Source organism: Caretta caretta, chromosome 4 (genome assembly GCF_965140235.1).
Source record: "Caretta caretta isolate rCarCar2 chromosome 4, rCarCar1.hap1, whole genome shotgun sequence".
Classification (NCBI taxonomy): Eukaryota; Metazoa; Chordata; order Testudines; family Cheloniidae; genus Caretta; species Caretta caretta.
The window spans coordinates 73,150,614-73,172,666 of NC_134209.1; the positions used below are offsets into that span (position 1 = coordinate 73,150,614).

Below are 22,053 nucleotides of genomic sequence, written 5' to 3' on the forward strand. Positions count from 1 at the left end.
TCACTAGCCTCTGGGAAGGAGAAGATCCTGTGATCATTGAAACACATGCAGCTGGTGGAGAAAAAAAAAGGGACAGCGGTATTTAAAAAGACACATTTTATAAAACAGTCGCTACACTCTTTCAGGGTAAACCTTGCTGTTAACATTACGTACATAGCACATGTGCTTTCGTTACAAGGTCGCATTTTGCCTCCTCCCACCGCGTGAACGGATTTTGGTTGAATGCCAGCAAACATACACTGCAATGCTTTGTTCTACAGTGATTCCCCAGTACGTGTTGCTGGCCTGGAGTGGTAAAGTGTCCTACCATGAAGGACGAAATAAGGCTGCCCTCCCCAGAAACCTTTTGCAAAGGCAGAACCGCAAATGCCAGGGCAAAGTAGTCCTTTCACATGCTTGCTTTTAAACCATTTATAGCATTTTAAAAGGTACACTCACCAGAGGTCCCTTCTCCGCCTGCTGAGTCCAGGAGGCAGCCTTGGGTGGGTTCGGGGGGTACTGGCTCCAGGTCTAGGGTGAGAAACAGTTCCTGGCTGTCAGGAAAACCGGTTTCTCCGCTTGCTTGCTGTGAGCTATCTACAACCTCCTCATCATCATCTTCTTCGTCCCCAAAACCTACTTCCGTATTGCCTCCATCTCCATTGAAGGAGTCAAACAACACGGCTGGGGTAGTGGTGGCTGAACCCCCTAAAATGGCATGCAGCTCATCATAGAAGCGGCATGTTTGGGGCTCTGACCCAGAGCGGCTGTTCGCCTCTCTGGTTTTCTGGTAGGCTTGCCTCAGCTCCTTCAGTTTCACGCGGCACTGCTTCGGGTCCCTGTTATGGCCTCTGTCCTTCATGCCCTGGGAGATTTTCACAAAGGCTTTGGCATTTCGAAAACTGGAACGGAGTTCTGATAGCACGGATTCCTCTCCCCAAACAGCGATCAGATCCCGTACCTCCCGTTCGGTCCATGCTGGAGCTCTTTTGCGATTCTGGGACTCCATCATGGTCACCTCTGCTGATGAGCTCTGCATGGTCACCTGCAGCTTGCCACGCTGGCCAAACAGGAAATGAGATTCAAAAGTTCGCGGTTCTTTTCCTGTCTACCTGGCCAGTGCATCTGAGTTGAGAGTGCTGTCCAGAGCGGTCATAATGGAGCACTCTGGGATAGCTCCCGGAGGCCAATACCATTGAATTGTGTCCACAGGACCCCAAATTCGAGCCGGCAACGTCGATTTAAGCGCTAATCCACTTGTCAGGGGTGGAGTAAGGAAATCGATTTTAAGAGCCCTTTAAGTCGAAATAAAGGGCTTCATTGTGTGGACGGGTGCAGGTTTAAATCGATTTAACGCTGCTAAATTCGACCTAAAGTCCTAGTGTAGACCAGGGCATAGATTGTAAAGACTGAAAGGACAATCATGTGAATCTAATCTGATCTCCTGCATAATACAGGCCATAGGACTTCCCTGAATTAATTCCTGTTAGAATTAGAGTATCTTAAAACATCTCATCTTGATTAAAAAATCTCCAGTGATGGAGAATCCACCACAAACCTTGGTAAATTGTTCTAGTGGATAAAACCCCTCACTGTAAACCATTGCCCCGTATTTCTTGTCTGAATTTGTCTAGGCCCAATTTCCAGCCATTGAGTCTTGTTATGTTTTTGTTTGATTTGAATATCCCTCTGCTGTCAAATTTATTTATAAGTAGCTATTTATAGGCTACTTATAGACTTCTGGAGCAGATGACACATTGATGATGTCAGGCCTCACTCCAGATTTGAAGAAAATGTATGAAAAAGTTTGCTCGGATTTGTTACCCTGTCAAATGAAAAGAAATGCCCTCAGAATATCAAAAGGGAACATGAGGATACAAATTTCAATGTTAACTTCAACAGAAAAGCTCAAAAAGAAACCCCCCCCACACACACAAATCCTGAGCAACTCTGACAGATTGAAACTGAGAGACTGCTGCAGAAGGTAGCAGTAGATAAGAGGCATAATTCTTTAAAGAGAAGGCAATGAAAATGGGGATATCTCGCAAAGTAGCATGTATAAATACTAAAACAGTGTAAACACCAAAACTGGACAGAAATTGTTTAGGGAGCTAAATTAAAGAAAATTTAGGTTGACTATCAAAAAAATTAAGTAGAATAGTGTCCAAAGTAAAACCCCTCTGACTGGGAATTTTAAAACTAGACTGTATAAACCTCTAGAAAATGGAAATGAAATGAATGATCTAGTAGGTGTATTCCACCACTAATTCAATGATTCCTTGTAACACCTGCTGACAGAAAAGCTTTTTCCCAAAGCCTCAGATTGTGGCAGAAAACCAATTTTCAGGTACTGAGGATTTATCTTTGCTGTAATACAATCTATGCATAAAACATGCATATCACTCAATTTCAAACTTGTCATCCAAGTTTCACTCCTCAGACCTATTATGAAAATATAAAAATTCTGAAAATACAGTTCAAACATACTGTATTGTAAATTATAAACGCCCCACTATCATAATACATACAAAGATGAAAGCAATCTGTGTAAAATATACCTTAGTTTTCAGTCTCCACCAAAGACTAATTATAAAGTAAGGTTGTGAAACTGAATTAATTTTTGGGACAAAGTATAAGTTTGTTACCTATTTTATCTTTCAGATTAATCTTTATTTTAAAACAATTTAAAATGATAGGAAGGAAAATTCATTTGGTTGATCTATTAACTGCATTTATTTTGAAAAAAATAAAATTTGAAAAATAACTTTTTAAAATAATACAAACAATAACTTTTTTAAAAAAATCATCCATTAAACACGTACAAGATTTTTAAGGATTTATAGGACAAACAAACAGACAACTGTCTTAACCTTATGGGAAAGTGGCACTAAAAATTCAAAGATTTAGCATAGTGTCCTGACTTCACAGGATAGCTTATGTCACAGAAGACGGAATGCCTTCAAACTGTGGCCAGATCAGCTTCAGGCTGTTTATTTTCTGAGCATAAACCTTGAAGTGAAATTCTTTTCTCATTCTCCCCTCCCTTCCCCCCCAGCAGTTCCCTACAAATTCCAACTATGAGCACACAGGTTGACTTGAATAAACCTTTCTCTACACCATCTCACTTTCATAATTTAATGTGGCATGTTATTCAGTCAGAATAAATCAGCTTTTTCATTTGCATGTATTCACCAGTCAAACACAGTTCACAAACTCCTCTTAGAAAGTAACTAAGTGCTAGGTGAGAACCAAGAGTATTTTAGAAATACTTAGAGGGGAAAAAACCCAGCTAGTTAATGCACTGAATGAGGCTTGTATTTGTGTACTTATGTGAGGATAACATTACATAATTAACATCATTGTAACTAGCTCTTAAAATTTGAAATGTGCATGTCTACGCTATTACTAAAATGAAAGGGGAAAAGAAATAGTATCAGTATAGATTAATTATCCTTACCCTTACTGCAGCTGTGGATCTGTCTCAATGCTTCTTTATACTCCTGAAGAAGAGTTATTGTGAAACAACTTCAGGCAGTATAACATTCTTGCATTGGGATTACCTGATGATTTGGAATTAGTTTCTTCTGATAAATCAATTATGTTTTTAGCATTTATATTAAAAATTGAATTTATTCCTCCTCTCCAGATTGATAAATATTTGCACATTCCATTTAGGAAAAACACAATCCACGCCATGCCTACTTCTGTTGTTTTAAGTAGAATTTTAAGTGTCCCTTTTGTATCCATTACTTGATAGATGGTGTCAAAGTGCAAATGTGTTATGCAATAAAAGGAGACATGGCCAGGGTTACTCAGGCATGCTGAAAAATATTTTTTCAGTCTGAGTTTCTTTTACTGGGTATCAATTCTTCAATATTTTTTCTGGCCAAATTCTATGTTACTGTTGAAATGCAAGGATGTTGTGTACTTTTTTCCAAATGGATTTCAAAAGAAGAAGAAGAATGATAAAGAGTTCAGGCTCATTTCTCAGCAGTGTGAGAGCACAGCTCATTGTATCTGAATGAGGGTGGTGTTAAAGATGTGAGTAAACCCTTTGATCCTGGAGCTGAGTCATTCAGGCCTCTCTAAATTCTTTCCCCTTTGGCCTGCCCCAGTGCTTCCCTCTGCATTGGAAAGGCATCGCCGGCAGAGAGAGTCACTTCTTAGTGTGAAAGAGGTATCTAGGCTCCCCTATGCACCAATGCATTGGCTCCTTCTCTTCCCAGTCTCACAATGGGGTTTACATGTTTTGGAAGAGAGGGATAAATAATAGTAAGATAGAAAATATCATAATGCCACTGTCTAAATCCATGTTACACCCCCAGCTTGAAACTGCATGCAGTTTTGTTTACCCCATCTCAAAAAAGATATATTAGAATTGGAAAAGGTACAGAGAAGGGCAACAAAAATGATTAGGGGTGTGGAACAGCTTCCATGTGAGAGATTAAAAATATTGGAACTGGTCAGCTTGGAAAAGAGACTGCTAACGGGGGATATGATAGTCGTCTATAAAATCATACTGGTGTGGAGAAAGTGAATAAGGAAGTGTTATTTACTCCTCCTCCTAACATAAGAACCGGGGTCACCTAATGAAATCAATAGGCAGCAGGTTTAAAATAAACAAAAGGAAGCACTACTTCACACAACACCCTCAGCCTGTGGAACTCATTGCCATGCGGTGCTGTGAAGGCCAAAAATATAAAAAGTTCAAAAAAGAATTAGATAAGTTTATGGTCCATCAATGGCTGTTAGTCAAGATGCAACCCCGTGCTCCAGGTATCCTAAGCCTCTAACGGCCAGAAGCTGGGAGTGAATGGCGGGATGGATGACTTGATAATTGCCCTGTTTTGTTCATTCCCTCTGAAGCACCTGGCACTGGCCACTGCTGGAAAACCGGATACTGTCCTGGACCATTGGTCTGATACAGTAGGGTCATTTTTATATTGTTATGAGGCCTCAAGATATTTTTCATTTTGTCAGAAATAAGAAGTACTCAAATAAAAATATTCGTGTACCTTTTTTTCCTATTGAAGCAGAAAATGTACAGAGGTAACTCCCAGTAACAGTAATGGAATTACATGCATAAAATTTCTCATACATCAGTGTGAGAACACATACATCAAGATTGTTCAATGAGTCATGTATTTTTTACACTCAGATATGATATCTGCCAGTATATGAAAGCATTGGCAGAGTATTAAATGGGAGTACAGATCTCTTAAATATGTAAATCTTATCTTGTATATATGTGAAAACTTTCAGGTTTGTTTGGTCTGAAGTGTTTTCAGATGATTTCTGTGAGGATTTGCCTTGTGCAAAGCTCCTTAATGTGTGATGCCATGTATACTGTTAAAATAATACCACAAATCCTCATGGTTTTCTTATTTGCAATGTACTTGTGAAAATTATTTGTTCTGTTCCTATATAACCTTCAAATTATATTATTTATAGTAAATAAAATTCTATCAGTCTAGAACAGATATTAGTAATATCAGTGATATTCACTTTAATTCTTTTTGTAATTATTATTATTCAGCTCTCCCTTCTTATTTCTGTCTTCTCACTACTCTCTAAGAAAAGCGTTTCCTTATAGGATAGCCTGGACAGCGTCAGCAATGATTAACACTAGCTAATCACTGTGTCACCTCTGGCAAGGAATAAACAGAAGGAATGGGAACAGGAAAGGAATAAACTGTCCAAAGTATTTTGTTTCCAACATGTCCTTTTTCATCATCTCTTTAGTTTAACCTTTTGCGTGCACCTGTGGGCCAAATGGCATATTCTGTGCCCTAAACACTTCCCTTTTAAACATGTTTAACCACTCTTTAATACCAGGTTAGTATTTGTCTACAGTCTTTTCTAGGAGTGTCTACAGTAGAGAACAGACTTATTGCTCATTGAGTTGGGATGATTGAACCAATGCAAATAACAGTACAATGCATTCAAACTAGTCATCCTGTTTTGTGTGCAATTCTGCCCTAACTCCACACAAACATACAGCTCAAGCAGTGCAGTTGCAATGCCCCTTGGGTACCATACCACAATTCCCAGCCCAGCTCCCTGAAGCAGTGACTTTTCAGAAATTTGGAAGAGAATTTGTGAAGCCTAAGGTAATTGTGGGAGAAAGCAAGCTTACATAACTTCCTGAGAAGCACAGCCATTTATTTCTGCATCATTGTCTCAAAAGGGAGACTAGGTCCAATGATCAGAGATCAATGTTTGCTCAGAGAGTCAGTTTCCTACTGCTGTTCTTGAAAAGCTACCATGACCATCTTACGAGTGTCAGGCATAGAAGAGGAAGGTGCTCTGGCAGTACATATAGAGCAGTGGTTCTCAAACTTTTGTACTGGTGACCCCTTTCACGCAGCAAACCTCTGAGTGCGATCCCCATTATAAATTAAAAACACTTTGTAATATATTTAACACCATTATAAATGATGGATGAAAAGCAGGTTTTGGGGTGGAGGCTGACAGCTTGCAACCCCCAATGTAATAACCTTGTTTGAGAATCCCTGATATAGAGAGCTAGAGACTGAGACCCTGTGAAGTTATTTACAGTATGTGTATTATTCACATTGGGGTCAATTCTGCTCTCAATTATATGGGTCTGTCACAAGGTAGCTAGTTCCGGTGAGCAGACCAGGCCAAGCTCCCCTGTGTCAGAACAGAAGGGCCCAATTGAGCTATGTCTACACTACGGAATAAGGTCGAATTTATAGAAGTCGGTTTTTTAGAAATCGGTTTTATATATTCGAGTGTGTGTGTCCCCACAGAAAATGCTCTAAGTGCATTAACTCGGCGGAGTGCTTCCACGGTACCGAGGCTAGAGTCGACTTCCGGAGCGTTGCACTGTGGGTAGCTATCCCACAGTTCCCGCAGTCTCCGCTGCCCATTGGAATTCTGAATTGAGATCCCAATGCCTGATGGGGCTAAAACATTGTCGCGGGTGGTTCTGGATACATATCGTCAGGCCCCCCTTCCCTCCCTCCCTCCATGAAAGCAAGGGCAGACAATCGTTTTGTGCCTTTTTTCCTGAGTTACCTGTGCAGATGCCATACCACGGCAAGCATGGAGCCCGCTCAGGTAACCATCACCGTATGTCTCCTGGGTGCTGGCAGACGCGGTATGGCATTGCTACAGAGTAGCAGCAACCCATTGCCTTCTGGCAGCAGACGGTGCAGTACGACTGGTAGCCGTCCTCGTCGTGTCCGAGGTGCTCCTGGCCACGTCGGCTGGGAGCGACTGGGCAGACATGGGTGCAGGGACTAAATTTGGAATGACTTGACCAGGTCATTCTCTTTAGTCCTGCAGTCAGTCCTATTGAACCGTCTTATGGTGAACAGGCAGGCGATACGGATTGCTAGCAGTCGTACTGTACCATCTTCTGCCGGGCAGGCAAGAGATGAGGATGGCTAGCAGTCGTACTGTACCATCTTCTGCCGAGCAGCCGTGAGATGTGGATGGCATGCAGTCCTTCTGCACCATCTGCTGCCAGCCAAAGATGTAAAAGATAGATGGAGTGGATCAAAACAAGAAGTAGACCAGATTTGTTTTGTACTCATTTGCCTCCTCTCTCATTCCTCTAGGTCACACTGCAGTCACTCACAGAGAAGGTGCAGCGAGGTAAATCTAGCCATGTATCAATCAGAGGCCAGGCTAACCTCCTTGTTCCAATAAGAATGATAACTTAGGTGCACCATTTCTTATTGGAACCCTCTGTGAAGTCCTGCCTGAAATACTCCTTGATGTAAAGCCACCCCCTTTGTTGATTTTAGCTCCCTGAAGCCAACCCTGTAAGCCGTGTCGTCAGTCGCCCCTCCCTCCGTCAGAGCAACGGCAGACAATCGTTCCGCGCCTTTTTTCTGTGCGGACGCCATACCAAGGCAAGCATGGAGGCCGCTCAGCTCACTTTGGCAATTAGGAGCACATTAAACACCACACGCATTATCCAGCAGTATATGCAGCACCGGAACCTGGCAAAGCGATACCGGGCAAGGAGGCGACATCAGCGCAGTCACGTGAGTGATCAGGACATGGACATAGATTTCTCTGAAAGCATGGGTCCTGCCAATGCATGCATCATGGTGCTAATGGGGCAGGTTCATGCTGTGGAACGCCGATTCTGGGCTCGGGAAACAAGCACAGACTGGTGGGACCGCATAGTGTTGCAGGTCTGGGACGATTCCCAGTGGCTGCGAAATTTTCGCATGCGTAAGGGCACTTTCATGGAACTTTGTGACTTGCTTTCCCCTGCCCTGAGGCGCATGAATACCAAGATGAGAGCAGCCCTCACAGTTGAGAAGCGAGTGGCGATAGCCCTGTGGAAGCTTGCAACGCCAGACAGCTACCGGTCAGTTGGGAATCAATTTGGAGTGGGCAAATCTACTGTGGGGGCTGCTGTGATGCAAGTAGCCCACGCAATCAAAGATCTGCTGATATCAAGGGTAGTGACCCTGGGAAATGTGCAGGTCATAGTGGATGGCTTTGCTGCAATGGGATTCCCTAACTGTGGTGGGGCTATAGACGGAACCCATATCCCTATCTTGGCACCGGAGCACCAAGCCGCCGAGTACATAAACCGCAAGGGGTACTTTTCGATAGTGCTGCAAGCTCTGGTGGATCACAAGGGACATTTCACCAACATCAACGTGGGATGGCCGGGAAAGGTACATGATGCTCGCATCTTCAGGAACTCTTGTCTGTTTCAAAAGCTGCAGGAAGGGACTTTATTCCCAGACCAGAAAATAACTGTTGGGGATGTTGAAATGCCTATATGTATCCTTGGGGACCCAGCCTACCCCTTAATGCCATGGCTCATGAAGCCGTACACAGGCAGCCTGGACAGTAGTCAGGAGCTGTTCAACTACAGGCTGAGCAAGTGCAGAATGGTGGTAGAATGTGCATTTGGACGTTTAAAGGCGCGCTGGTGCAGTTTACTGACTCGCTTAGACCTCAACGAAACCAATATTCCCACTGTAATTACTGCTTGCTGTGTGCTCCACAATATCTGTGAGAGTAAGGGGGAGACGTTTATGGCGGGGTGGGAGGTTGAGGCAAATTGCCTGGCTGCTGGTTACACGCAGCCAGACACCAGGGCGGTTAGAAGAGCACAGGAGGGCGCGGTATGCATCAGAGAAGCTTTGAAAACCAGTTTCATGACTGGCCAGGCTACGGTGTGAAAGTTCTGTTTGTTTCTCCTTGATGAAACCCCCCGCCCCTTGGTTCACTCTACTTCCCTGTAAGCTAACCACCCGCCCCTCCTCCCTTCAATCATCGCTTGCAGAGGCAATAAAGTCATTGTTGCTTCACATTCATGCATTCTTTATTCATTCATCACACAAATAGGGGGATGACTACCAAGATAGCCCAGGAGGGGTGGTGGAGGAGGGAAGGAAAATGCCACACAGCACTTTAAGCACAGCACTTTAAAAGTTTACAACTTTAAAATTTATTGAATGCCAGCCTTCTTTTTTTGGGGCAATCCTCTGTGGTGGAGTGGCTGGTTGGCTGGAGGCCCCCCCACCGCGTTCTTGGGCGTCTGGGTGTGGAGGCTATGGAACTTGGGGAGGAGGGCGGTTGGTTACAGAGGGGCTGCAGTGGCAGTCTGTGCTCCAGCTGCCTTTGCTGCAGCTCAACCATACACTGGAGCATACTGGTTTGGTACTGCAGCAGCCTCAGCATTGAATCCTGCCTCCTCTCAGCACACTGCCGCCACATTTGAGCTTCAGCCCTGTCTTCAGCCCGCCACTTACTCTCTTCAGCCCGCCACCTCTCCTCCCGGTCATTTTGTGCTTTCCTGCACTCTGACATTATTTGCCTCCACGCATTCGTCTGTGCTCTGTCAGTGTGGGAGGACAACATGAGCTCGGAGAACATTTCATCGCGAGTGCATTTTTTTTTCTTTCTAAGCTTCACTAGCCTCTGGAAGGAGAAGATCCTGTGATCATTGAAACACATGCAGCTGGTGGAGAAAAAAAAAGGGACAGCGGTATTTAAAAAGACACATTTTATAAAACAGTGGCTACACTCTTTCAGGGTAAACCTTGCTGTTAACATTATATATATAGCACATGTGCTTTCGTTACAAGGTCGCATTTTGCCTCCTCCCACCGCGTGACTACCCCCTCAACCTTCCCCCCTCCCTGTGGCTAACAGCGGGGAACATTTCTGTTTAGCCACAGGCAAACAGCCCAGCAGGAATGGGCTCCTCTGAGTGTCCCCTGAAGAAAAGCACTCTATTTCAACCAGGTAACCATGAATTATATCTCACTCTCCTGAGGATAACACAGAGAGATAAAGAACGGATGTTGTTTGAATGCCAGCAAACATACACTGCAATGCTTTGTTCTACAATGATTCCCGAGTACGTGTTACTGGCCTGGAGTGGTAAAATGTCCTACCATGAAAGACGCAATAAGGCTGCCCTCCCCAGAAACCTTTTGCAAAGGCTTTAGGACTACATCTAGGAGAACCGCAAATGCCAGGGCAAAGTAATCCTTTCACATGCTTGCTTTTAAACCATGTATAGTATTTTAAAAGGTACACTCACCAGAGGTCCCTTCTCCGCCTGCTGGGTCCAGGAGGCAGCCTTGGGTGGGTTCGGGGGGTACTGGCTCCAGGTCCAGGGTGAGAAACAGTTCCTGGCTGTCGGGAAAACCGGTTTCTCCGCTTGCTTGCTGTGAGCTATCTACAACCTCCTCCTCATCATCATCTTCTTCATCCCCAAAACCTGCTTCTGTGTTGCCTCCATCTCCATTGAAGGAGTCAAACAACACGGCTGGGGTAGTGGTGGCTGAACCCCCTAAAATGGCATGCAGCTCATCATAGAAGCGGCATGTTTGGGGCTCTGACCCGGAGTGGCTGTTCGCCTCTCTGGTTTTCTGGTAGGCTTGCCTCAGCTCCTTCAGTTTCACGCGGCACTGCTTCGGGTCCCTGTTATGGCCTCTGTCCTTCATGCCCTGGGAGATTTTGACAAAGGTTTTGGCATTTTGAAAACTGGAACGGAGTTCTGATAGCACGGATTCCTCTCCCCAAACAGCGATCAGATTCCTTACCTCCCGTTCGGTCCATGCTGGAGCTCTTTTGCGATTCTGGGACTCCATCATGGTCACCTGTGCTGATGAGCTCTGCATGGTCACCTGCAGCTTGCCACGCTGGCCAAACAGGAAATGAGATTCAAAAGTTCGCGGTTCTTTTCCTGTCTACCTGGCCAGTGCATCTGAGTTGAGAGTGCTGTCCAGAGCGGTCATAATGGAGCACTCTGGGATAGCTCCCGGAGGCCAATACCATTGAATTGTGTCCACAGGACCCCAAATTCGAGCCGGCAACGTCAATTTAAGTGCTAATCCACTTGTCGGGGTGGAGTAAGGAAATCGATTTTAAGAGCCCTTTAAGTCGAAATAAAGGGCTTCATTGTGTGGACCGGTGCAGGTTTACATCGATTTAATGCTGCTAAATTCGACCTAAAGTCCTAGTGTAGACCAGGGCCTAGTGTAGACCAGGACCTAATTAAAAGGGGCAGGGCAACACCTGGGGCTATGAAGGCTTTGAAGGTCAAAGAAAAGGAAGAAGAGGCATAATTGGGACTGGCTGTGGAATCACATAGCTAATAGTGGGTCCCTAGAACAAGGGAGCAGCTATTCAGTGAGGTAAACCTGAGGTTGGTGTCCCAAAAGGGGAGTAGAGCTGGCTAGGACTGGGAAGCTGCAAGAAGCAGGATTACCTGGGACCACTGCAAGGGGAGGCTGTGGAATCTTAGGACAAATGGTGAGCTGAGGAACCGTATTTTGTTTGTTATGTGCTCATGTATGGGGACAAGTAAACCTACTTAAAGGAGACCAACTATAGCAGTGAATACTTGTTAAGCTGGGGAAAAGGCCTTCTGCATTACACCTTCCACTGAAACCCAAGGGATTTGCACCAGTGCAAGTGAGGTCAGGCTTGACTTTAATCACCTGCTGTAGTTAAATGCTCCACTTGAAATAGCATTGGTTCATTGCTCTTTCTCATAGCAGTACCATTTCATAAAGTATGGGGTCCCAGAGAAGGAGGGTGTACAGTGTTACAGAGCTGTTGGTCACCTGCAACATGCACAAATTTCTCCTTTCATTTAAGGGTCTGCCTGGAAGGATCTGATCCCCTGTACTGTATGGATTTGTAGCATGTTTGCATGCAAACCAGGACAGGTTGTATGATCTGTGGGTTGTTCAGTCACTCTGCTAGATAGATTACCAGAAAATTTAATTAAGTGAATGCATGATTTGAATTTTGCTCTGCTTTCCTGTGGTGTTAACTGGTATGTCAAGTACTGTCATTATTTTTATATGATAGTGCAGCAAACAGGTTAACTATATTATCTGTATTAAAGAACACTTAATGCGGCAACTGGGCAGGAATGACCAAGACTTTAATGGTAACCACTGTCTGTGTTATGTCCTTGTTTTTTTTATGTGTGATCTATCTTTGGTAGTTCTACTTTAAGAACATAAGGAACTTTTAAATCCTTTAATAGTTAGAAAAAACCCTGACAATCTGCTCTCTATTTTGTGCTCCAGCACAATCCTAGTGAAGCCAAAGAATTTACACAAATATGCCTTATTTAGCACCTTGTTACTTCTTGTTGTGCCATAAAGACAACACTTTTGTTCTAAGGGACTTTTTTTTTTTTTTATGGTACCAAAAACTGTATGAGGAACTTCACAGGTGACAAAGAAATAAAATGTTCCTGTCTCAAAGCCCAGATCCATAGAGGTTTTTTAGGCATTTAATTATGGGGGTCAGACACCTAAGTTCCATTTTTAGGCACCACAGCAATCACAAAACTCCTGCTCAGGTGCCACCTAACCCTGCAGGTGCCTAAATTCACTTGGCACATATGGTTTTTGTTTTTTTTTTTGCAATAAAAGCTCCATAAGAGGCCTATGCTTTTGCCTCTGGGCATGTGCACTATTGCCTTATTCCAGGTGTCCAGCTACTCATCTCCCACCTAAAGTTGAGAGGAATCCACAAAGCCAGGCAAGATGGATTTATTTATTTTTTTGCCTGCCTATAGCATGTATGGGGCCTGATCTGGAAGGCAGTCTCTGAGCATGTCTGTTAGATCAGACCCCACTCAAAAGTGTGTGTGTGGGGGGCCCTTATAACTCTTGGACTGGTGTTTAGAGCACTCACCTGGGATGTGAGAGACCAAAGTTTAATTCCCCTCCTGAGGTAGAGGGGGAGAGAGGACTTGAATAGGGGTCTCCCACCTCTTAGAAGTGCTCTAACCACTAAGCTATGAGATATTCTGATGTCTGATTGAGAGAGCTCCACCTACTGAAGTTGTTCCACATTGGATAAATTTTAAAGGGTTACTGGGCCCCAGAGTGGGAGAATGTGACTCTCTAGTCCAGTGGTTATGGCATCCAGCTGGGAGGTGGGCACCCAGGGTCCAGTCTTCCTACTCCAATCATGCTCTCTAATATTTATACACTGTGGAACAGCTTCAAGAGGAGGGACTGAGGCAGTTCCACATCAGAATATCCCATAGCTCAGTAGTAGAGCACTCTCTTGAGAGAAATCCCTATTTAAGTCCTCTCTTCCCCTCTGCATGCTGGGGAATTAAAACTGCATCTTCCACATCCCAGGTGATCACTGGGATAAAAGTTTTCTAATGCTGGCACTGCAACCATGACACTGTGAAATGAGACATGAGCCTAGCTCATTCTCACAAATAATGACTTAGCTGCCTGACTGATTCCAGGAGAGTGATTTCCAGCTGTAGAGACAAATCAGAAATATGTGCCTCCCTAGAGCCTAGACATATGCACTGACCTCTGTGAGAGGGGCAGATCTTAGGACATATTTCTCTTGCCAGCATCTCCTGTTGGCTAGTTTAGGCAACTCCTCACATAGCATGCAGGTTTCAGTGCCTTAGAATACAATCCACCAATCTCTTCCCCATTCATTATATAGGGAGCCAAGGTGACTAACTCAAGCTTTGTAGATTGCATTGTGTTCCTAAGTCCCTTTGGATGCAGGCAGAAAAGCTTAAAATGTAAAGACTAGATCTTGCACTGAAAAGAGGGAAACAATCCTGTTGAAAGGCACCTTAATCTGCATGTAGTACCATTGATTTCAATGCAGCTTCTTCTGGAGTATTGTACTCATTGATGGGAGTAAGCATCTCAGAATCTAGCCCTAAAAGATTGTATTTTTTTCACTTCTACAGTAAGCGGGAGCAGAACATGGCCTAGTATATAACTCTGAAACTCACTAACATTTCTGAAGAGTCAAGTCCTGCATACTGTTTCCCTGTAAGCCCTAAAGAGATGTGTATTTTGGCTTCATGCCAGTCTGAACAATCCAGAGAACACTTAAGGCTACTGAAAAAGGGAATAGCAGATGGGCTTTGGCCCAGATCCACAAAAGTATTTAGGCTGCTAACTTTCAATATTTGTTCTTCTTTCCCTCCCTGGCTTCTTTAATAATGCTTTTTGATCTAACTCTGTGCTCAGGCAGAGTAACATCACACATGTACACTGAGGGATACATTTATAAAAAAATATTTCCACTTCTCCACATGGTGTTTCAAAAGGCTTCAGTTCTCCTCCTTAGCTGACACTCCACTCTAGTCAGACAGGAAATGTGATTGTTGGGGGCAGAACCCACTTAAGGGTTCCTGGCTGAAAGGCAGCACCTTCTTCCTCCTTTCCCTCACCCATATTCTTGGAGCCTCCCACCTCCAGGTGCCTGAGAGGCAGGCTGACTCCATCCCCTGTGGCCAGAGGCAAGTCTGGGCTGCTGTAACTACTGTGTACAGTGGTGCTGGAACAGTCTTAATGGCAGAAACAGTCTTAATCTGCTGAAGGCAGAAATGATGTACGTGGGTAGTTGTTACTACTTGAAGCCAGCAGGTGCAGCAGCTATGCCTGTGTAGCTGCCAGTGAGGTAGGGAGCCCCATCTCATAACTCAGGCAGGCCTTTATGTTAGTGTATATAAAAGATTCTCCAACACTTACATTTTCAATTACTTACATTTTCTGTAATTTTAAATATATTATTTCAGGTAAGAAAATGCATTAATTATCTTTTGTTTAGTTTGTGAATTTTCCCTATGTAAGAGGTAGTTTTATTCCTGTTTTTTGTAACTGTAAAGTTGAGTCCAGAGGGGAGTCCTCTGTTTTAAACCTTTTATTGCCCTGTAAAGTTACCTTTCATCCTGATTTTGCAGGTGTGATTCTTTTACGTTTTTCTTTATTATAAAGTTCTCCTTTTAAGAACCTGATTAATTTTAGTGACCTAAAAATAAAGGGTCTGGTCTGTACTTATATTAAAAGCAATTGGTTGGTATATTATTCTCAAGCCGCCCCAGGAAAGGGGGTGAAGGGAAATATTTTGGGGAAATAGGGACACGAAGTGGTCTTTTTCCCGAATCTTTGTTTAAATCACTTGGTGGCATACTGTCCAAGGACAAGGAAAAGATTTGTGCCTTGGGAAAGTTTTTAACCTAAGCTGGTAGAAATAAGCTTAGGGGGTCTTTCATGTGGGTCCCCACATCTGTACCCCAGAGTTCAGAGTGAGGAGGGAACCCTGAGACCTGGGTTATGGAGCAGGTTAGACTACATGATCACAGTGATCCCTTCTGTTCCTAAAAACCTATGAATCCATAAAATGTCCTGTTTTCCAAAAGTTACTTACCCAGCAGTGTTCGTTTTCTTGTTTTTCTCTTTTCTTTCTGCTGTCACTTCCCTGTGACTTGAGTAAAATCACCATTCCATGGGAGACAATCTGTCATTTTAGAGACAAAGCAATTTCCCTTGTGGTGGAAGGAAATGTCTTTTTCCTCTAAAACATATCCAGTAAAGGAAAACATTCTCTGGTGTTTATGCTGATCTCCCTGTGATGGAGTGTCCATCCCAAACAAAGCCTGAAAGGGTTAAGGTGGTTAGTTGGGCCAGTTAACTCCCTGGGCTGCACCTGGAGCAGGATCCAGGGAGCAGGGATTAATTAAACAAGGCTCAGCTGGGTGGGAATGCAAAGGGCCTGTATAAAGCCCAGGATGTGAGAGCAGAAAGGGGTTCAGTGAAGTAGTCTGCAGTTGCTCCCTGGGCAAAGGTGCGTATGTTTAGGACTCTGGTGTGTAGTCTACAGTCCCTCCCTGCGAGGAGGGAGTTTAGGCTGGCAAACCTAGAGAGGGGGAGCCAGAAAAGTAGGAAAGGCTCAGGGGAAAAGTAGCCAGTTATTGGATAGTGCAGACCCTGATCAGAGGGTCCCTGAGCTGGAACCTGGAGTAGAGGGTGGGCCTGGTTTTCCCCCAGCCAGCCACTGGGGAAGTGGCATACTCCAGACAGTGGGGAGTAGACTGCCTGGGACAGTTTGCCCTGAAAGACTTTGGTTCTCCCCTTCCAGGGTATTCTAGTGACCAGGCTGGAGGGCCAAGTCGTACAGAGGAAGCGGGAGCAAAAAGGGCTGCAGGGTGAGAGAAGATGAAGAGAATGCCAGAGGAGGGTGCAGCCCCTTGAAGGAACTAAGGCCTAGAGTGGTAAGGAAGAGGCACCCATAGTGGTGAGTGCTCCTGTCATGCTCCCCTTTTTTGTATTGTTAATGTGAGCTTTGTGAAAGTTATCTTGATGTCACCCATTATGGCTTTCATAGCTTATTAGGCATCTGTGAGCTAAGAGCACAAACTCACTGAGTCACATTCATGTCTGATTATAGAAGACTACTTTCTACTCTCCTTTTACACCAGTGTAAATACAAAGTAAATCCCTCATTGTCAACAGAGTTGCTCTTAGTTTCTTTGGAAAAGCCAGAGCAGAATATATCCCACTGTAGTCTGAAAAACACCATTCAGATGCTTTTTTCTCTCTTTAATCTTCAGGGATTATTTTTCAGTTTGATTTCCAGTTTATTCTATTTTTCTACAAAAGAAGAGAAAATAAATATATATTTACGGAGTCCTAAAATTCCTGTCACGCAGTAGCTTTTAGAATGTTAAAGTGAACCCACAAGGACACTTCTATCTCTGGTTTATAATACCCCCTTTTTTAAATCATGCCAACATTAACTGCTTCACGAATAACTGTCTGCACCTATGGAAACACTACACCAAGAACATCTGCAATCTGTTCAAAGTAGCTATGCTGCATGTTCACCAGAAACTGAAATATTGTTGGGTTTTGCAGATTTTACGTAGGCTTCCAAGCCTAGATGGGAACAGTTTTTTTTATTATTTTTTTCAAATCACTTAGCTTTATTAGCATAATCTAGTTCTGGATTTGAGATGCATTTTATGTTTAAAAATATTGGCTGTGAGTGTTCATCTATGGATATTTTCAAGAAATAGGAAACTGTTACTTTATATGTAAGCCAGAGGTGAACGTTTTGGTAACAGCCCTGTGCTTTGCTGTACTGGCAGATGAGTAATGTGGAAGGAGCAACAAAAAGCCTCCCACAGCTGCACAAACAACCAAGGCCAGACAGAGTGACACAGAATGCTTTAAGCCTGACCTGTTCACCACAGCCCCAGGTGCCTAGTCTGCAGAAAGCTAGCTGGGGCACTGGAAATGTCAGTCTAAGTCATATGTAGCAGGTAGAGTCGAGCTGTAATGTACTTCCTGACATATATGGCACAGACTCACTATGAGAGATTCTGCTCTGTGCTTTCAAAATACCATTTTTGAGACAACACAGCCGTCTACCAACAGCTCTCACCCTCCAGGTGGCTGCTTTCTACACAGTCAAGATTTAATTTGGGAAATCTTTACTGGCAAAGTAGTAGACTAGTAAATTAGTGTGTGCTTTTAATAAAGGCCAGATGCTATATTTTTCATCTGACTCTCAAATTCCATCTAGCGTTTCCTTGCTATACGGCTGCTAGGGGAGAAGGTCTGAAACGCTACTTGTTTTTTCTCTTTTCTTTAATACTATCCTATATGATTATTTTTTTCCCCCATACTCAAGACCTTTATGCTTTTCCATGTTTGGGCTACTTTTAAAGTGAGTATTAACAGGAAAGTGTTCTCAGTGTTCAGTTAAGTACGAACATTGTCCTATAAATCTCAATTATACAGTATTGACCTCCTTCTGGAATATAATTCTACTATCTTGACAAAAGCAAGCCCTCTAAAGATACATTTAGATTTAATCTCACTGTAAATCATAAGGCGAAATTGTTTTTTGAACAATCTGTATTTACAAAGGTATCTTACAGTGATAGTTTTATGTATCAACTATCTAGAATAACTGAATAGTAAATATTCAGAATTACTGCTATTAATAATTACTATGTTGGTCACTACAGTTGATGACTTAGTAAAAGCAGAACATCTTACTTACAACTTGATAGAAGGCTACAGGAACATTCTGGGGTTTTTTTTCTTTGGATTGTGTGGTTTTGTTTTTGTTACAAAACAGTATAGAAATTTGAAACTTTCTGCAGTGAGCCATTATTTGACTAATACATAAATATATTGATGAACTAGAGTGGATCAGATACCAAACTTCTGCCCATTGTGAAGGTGGGGGAGGACCATTTTCAGATCTAGTATTTCAGTTCTTTTAAAGGCAATCTTCATGCCTCTTTCAGCGGTAATAAGTTTGTGATGTGTATCTGTCCCACCTGCCATTAATGAAACAGGAAGTTTTTCCTGTTCATGTTCATAGATTCCAAAGCCAGAAGGGACCACAGCAGTCCTCTGGTTTGACCTCCTGTATAATACCGGCCATAGTATTTCCTAGAGCATCTCCTTTAATAATAAGAAAAAAATCTTGATTTTCCATCATTGGCAGTTTTTAAAATCCATCATGACCCTTGGTAAATTGTTCCAATAGTTGAGTGGTTGGTGTACTCTTTGAAGTGTCCATATTCCAGAATGCTTCTCTGGTCTGGCTTTCATTGTTCAGAGATGTTCTTGTGTCCATTTTAAAATATATATATATATATATATATATATATATATATATATATATATATCTTGAAGATACACTGAGAAACCAGGTTGACTTTTCATGGCTAATTTCATCACTGGCCATATGGTTCCCTCTTCTATCAAAACCCAGCGAGAGGAACAAAATAATCCATATGCTATATCACATTTGGAGTGTAGCCACATGACACTCAGTCACATTGTAGCGGGACCAGTGGGCAAGCAGAGTGGCTTGGTGGTGAGACCACAATGAACGGAGGTCAGGTTCTAAGCCCTTGTGAAGTTGTGGAAATCCAATCCTCTAAGATCTCTAGAGCATAAGCTGCATTCAATTATCCTCCTTTTCATATGGAATTTCTTTGTAGAAGAAGAAAAACATACTGCCTAGACCATCTGTCCCCTAGCTGTATCCCACCATCCCAGATACTCACGATTTATTTCCTGGGGATAAATCATCTGTGGAAGGGAAAGTGATGGTTTGATATATAAAATGTTCTTATCCTCTTATAGTCTCTTTACAGAAGACAAAGTACATTAACTTACAATGTTGAGGGGAAGGGTATGAAAAGGTGACAGACTAAATTAGTCCAAACAAAAAAGCCTACTAATATAGCTCCAAAGACCATGTTAACATCATGCTTGATAAACAAGAAAATGTGGATCCAGAAACTAACGAACCAAAATTGGTGTCAAATATTAAGCCTAATTGGTGGGGAAAAAATGAGGGGATGGGCTTCTCCACCCATCACTCCCTTCTTGGGTCATGAAAGAAAAAATCCCCCCCAAGTCTTAAAAATAAATAGGCTACTGGAGCACGCTTCACCATCATAGTTGCCACACCGACAGTCTCCTGGATCCTAGACCACCTTTGCCCTAATCCTGAGGGACGTCTTGACCAGACTAGGCCCAAAAGAGGGTTCTGGATGATATCACCACCCTTAATCGTTTCAGCTGAATCCCAAACACCACCAGAGATTAAACGGATTAGCCTTTAACAATGGCTCCAGCATATCTCAACTAACTTCTTCTCTCTTCCCCAGAAGAACAGTTACCACCATCTTTAACCGCACTTAGGAGACTGTCAAACAAGGGAGCTTTCTCTTCTACAACTCTCTCCAGCTAATGGGAACAAAAAATGCTGTTAAAATGAAAGCTGTACTTCAGATACTTTTAACTGTTTTCCTCTTTCTGTATCTTTTAATAAAAGTTAAAGACTTTTAATGCTGTTTCAGCCGCATTACTAAGCAGGCTGAAGTCATTGTATACTGAACCCCAGAATTTGTTGAACACTGTTTAATGTTGGACAGTGGCTGAGTTTTGTTTGGTTTTTTTTTTGGCCTATTTATTCCATCTAAATTAATATAACAGACTTTGCTACGTACTTCAGCCTAAGTACAAGATCTAGGAAGAGAAACATTTGCAAAATTTACATAATTAGCTGTTTTTTTGAGGCTGGGTCAATATATAACATACTTATGGGAGACCTGAAATTGATAAATCCTTCAGAGAAATGCTGTTTCCTTGCCTTATTTGCCCTCCATCTTAAATACGATTTTAATAGCCTTGTTTTGTCATACAGCAGAATTTTTAACTTCACCTGCAGCTCTAGTGAGATGTGATATTCTGCTCCTTATACTTTAGTGGCTATACTGAATGGGGGAGAGTCTCTTTATCAAATGGATTAAAAATGATCTTAGTCTTTGAATGCCATAGTCAGTGAAAGGTGAGATTTCTGTATCTTCTGCAGTGGTTCATTTATCAGAAGTACTGTAGATGGTTTATAATAGAAAATCCTGGTATCTGTTAAAACTTTGTGGAAAGCAGACAGATTTTTGTAATTCCTCAAGCCTGCTTTCCTTCCCTCTCCATGTGGAAGAGTAATGATTGCATTAATGCACTACTTTTAGATTCTCTTCCTTCTAAAGCATTCTGGGAAAAATGTATTCCTATTGTGAGACTGCATTTCAAAAACAGCAATTAAATGCTCACTCCCTCTTGTCCTTGCTAATGTTTTAAACAAGCAGTTCCAGCAGACACAATAAGAGTGCTTCCCTTCTTCAGTTTGCTCTTTATCCTTGAAACATAGGTTTTTAACAAACAGTATGAGCCTGCATCCTCACTGCTTTGCACTTTATGGATTTATTTCCATCTGTGCAAGATGATGTAAACCACTGGCCAATCACCACCCTGACCACTCTACTTATTTGTACAAGTTTTCTCAACACACACACTCCATGTTGTTTGACCTATTCACACTGGCCTCTTTAAAATTTACGCTATTGCTACCACCAGTAGACTCCAGTAGTAGAAGTAACTATGGGAACAGATTGCTAGTGTTGGCCACCACTGATACCTTGTCCTCCATTGGAGCTTCACTTTTGGTAGCAATTATGGGAAGCTTTTAAGAAAAAAGGCTAAAATTGACCGTCTTTGTCTGCTATTAGATTGTCAGCTCCTTGAGGATGGAGCTGTTTTCTTTTCTGTTTGGAAAGCTCCAAGCATGTTATTTCCAAGTACACCCATAATCTTAACAGTATTTTGGCATTCAATTCAGATTTTACAGAGGTGATTTCAATTTTTAATTTAACTTCAGTGTATAAATTCACAACTTGTCCCTGTTCCCAAAAAATCAAACCCAGCATGATCTGAACCAGTTTTGTACTGTCCATCTGAAAACAGAATGTGATAAATCATTAACAATAAATTTTAATTCCTTTAATTTTTCTATGCTGCAGGAGCAGCTGTCACCCCTACCCTGCAACCTTGAGTACCTTACAATTCCTTGTTGAAGTAACTCCCACCTGGGCTACTCAAACAGCCTTCCAGCATGCAAGTCACAGCCGGAGTGTCTGTGTAACTGCAGCCTGCCAGCCACATTTGGTTAGACTGCAGGGTGACAACCCCATGCCCCCAATGCACACCCAGTCTTAGATTTTTTTTTCTACCAGAAATGTCCTGTTCTATCCAGCTCTTCCCTGGACAATACAAGACTTTTATTCCTTTGAGAATAATATACACACAACTTGTGACCCCCAAGTAGAGTTTCCCAGACACTTCAATTTAAACTCCTTGGATTAGACAAGACAATAAAATAAACTTAAACTAAAGTTCTCTTTGACTTTTATGCTTCATTACTTATACTCACTCCAAATCTTTATAAGAAAAA

General features: G+C 42.6%; 1 protein-coding gene and 1 long non-coding RNA gene across 6 annotated transcripts in view; one reads left to right on the top strand and one right to left on the bottom strand.

The window, feature by feature from the left end:
- The window catches only part of LOC125635617 (uncharacterized), a 191,863-nt gene that overhangs the window by 51,941 nt on the left and 117,869 nt on the right, over window positions 1-22,053 (top strand). For all 4 annotated transcript variants that reach the window (XR_012668119.1, XR_012668120.1, XR_012668117.1 and 1 more), the window contains one exon: window positions 16,369-16,524. This is a non-coding gene — a long non-coding RNA (uncharacterized LOC125635617). The remainder of the gene's footprint in view (window positions 1-16,368; window positions 16,525-22,053) is intronic.
- On the bottom strand, window positions 9,884-15,742 carry LOC125635616 (myb/SANT-like DNA-binding domain-containing protein 7). Of its 2 annotated transcripts, XM_048847511.2 has the most exons (3): window positions 15,658-15,742; window positions 10,529-10,937; window positions 9,884-9,940 (listed from the first exon to the last, which is right to left on the bottom strand). In XM_048847511.2, exons 1-3 carry the CDS (start codon window positions 15,730-15,732, stop codon window positions 9,894-9,896), a joined length of 531 nt encoding a protein of 176 aa, XP_048703468.2. In that variant the 5' UTR covers window positions 15,733-15,742; the 3' UTR covers window positions 9,884-9,893. The 2 variants fall into 2 exon arrangements, with proteins under 2 accessions (XP_048703468.2, XP_074983441.1); XM_075127340.1 differs by lacking the exon at window positions 15,658-15,742 and having other exon boundaries at window positions 10,529-11,220.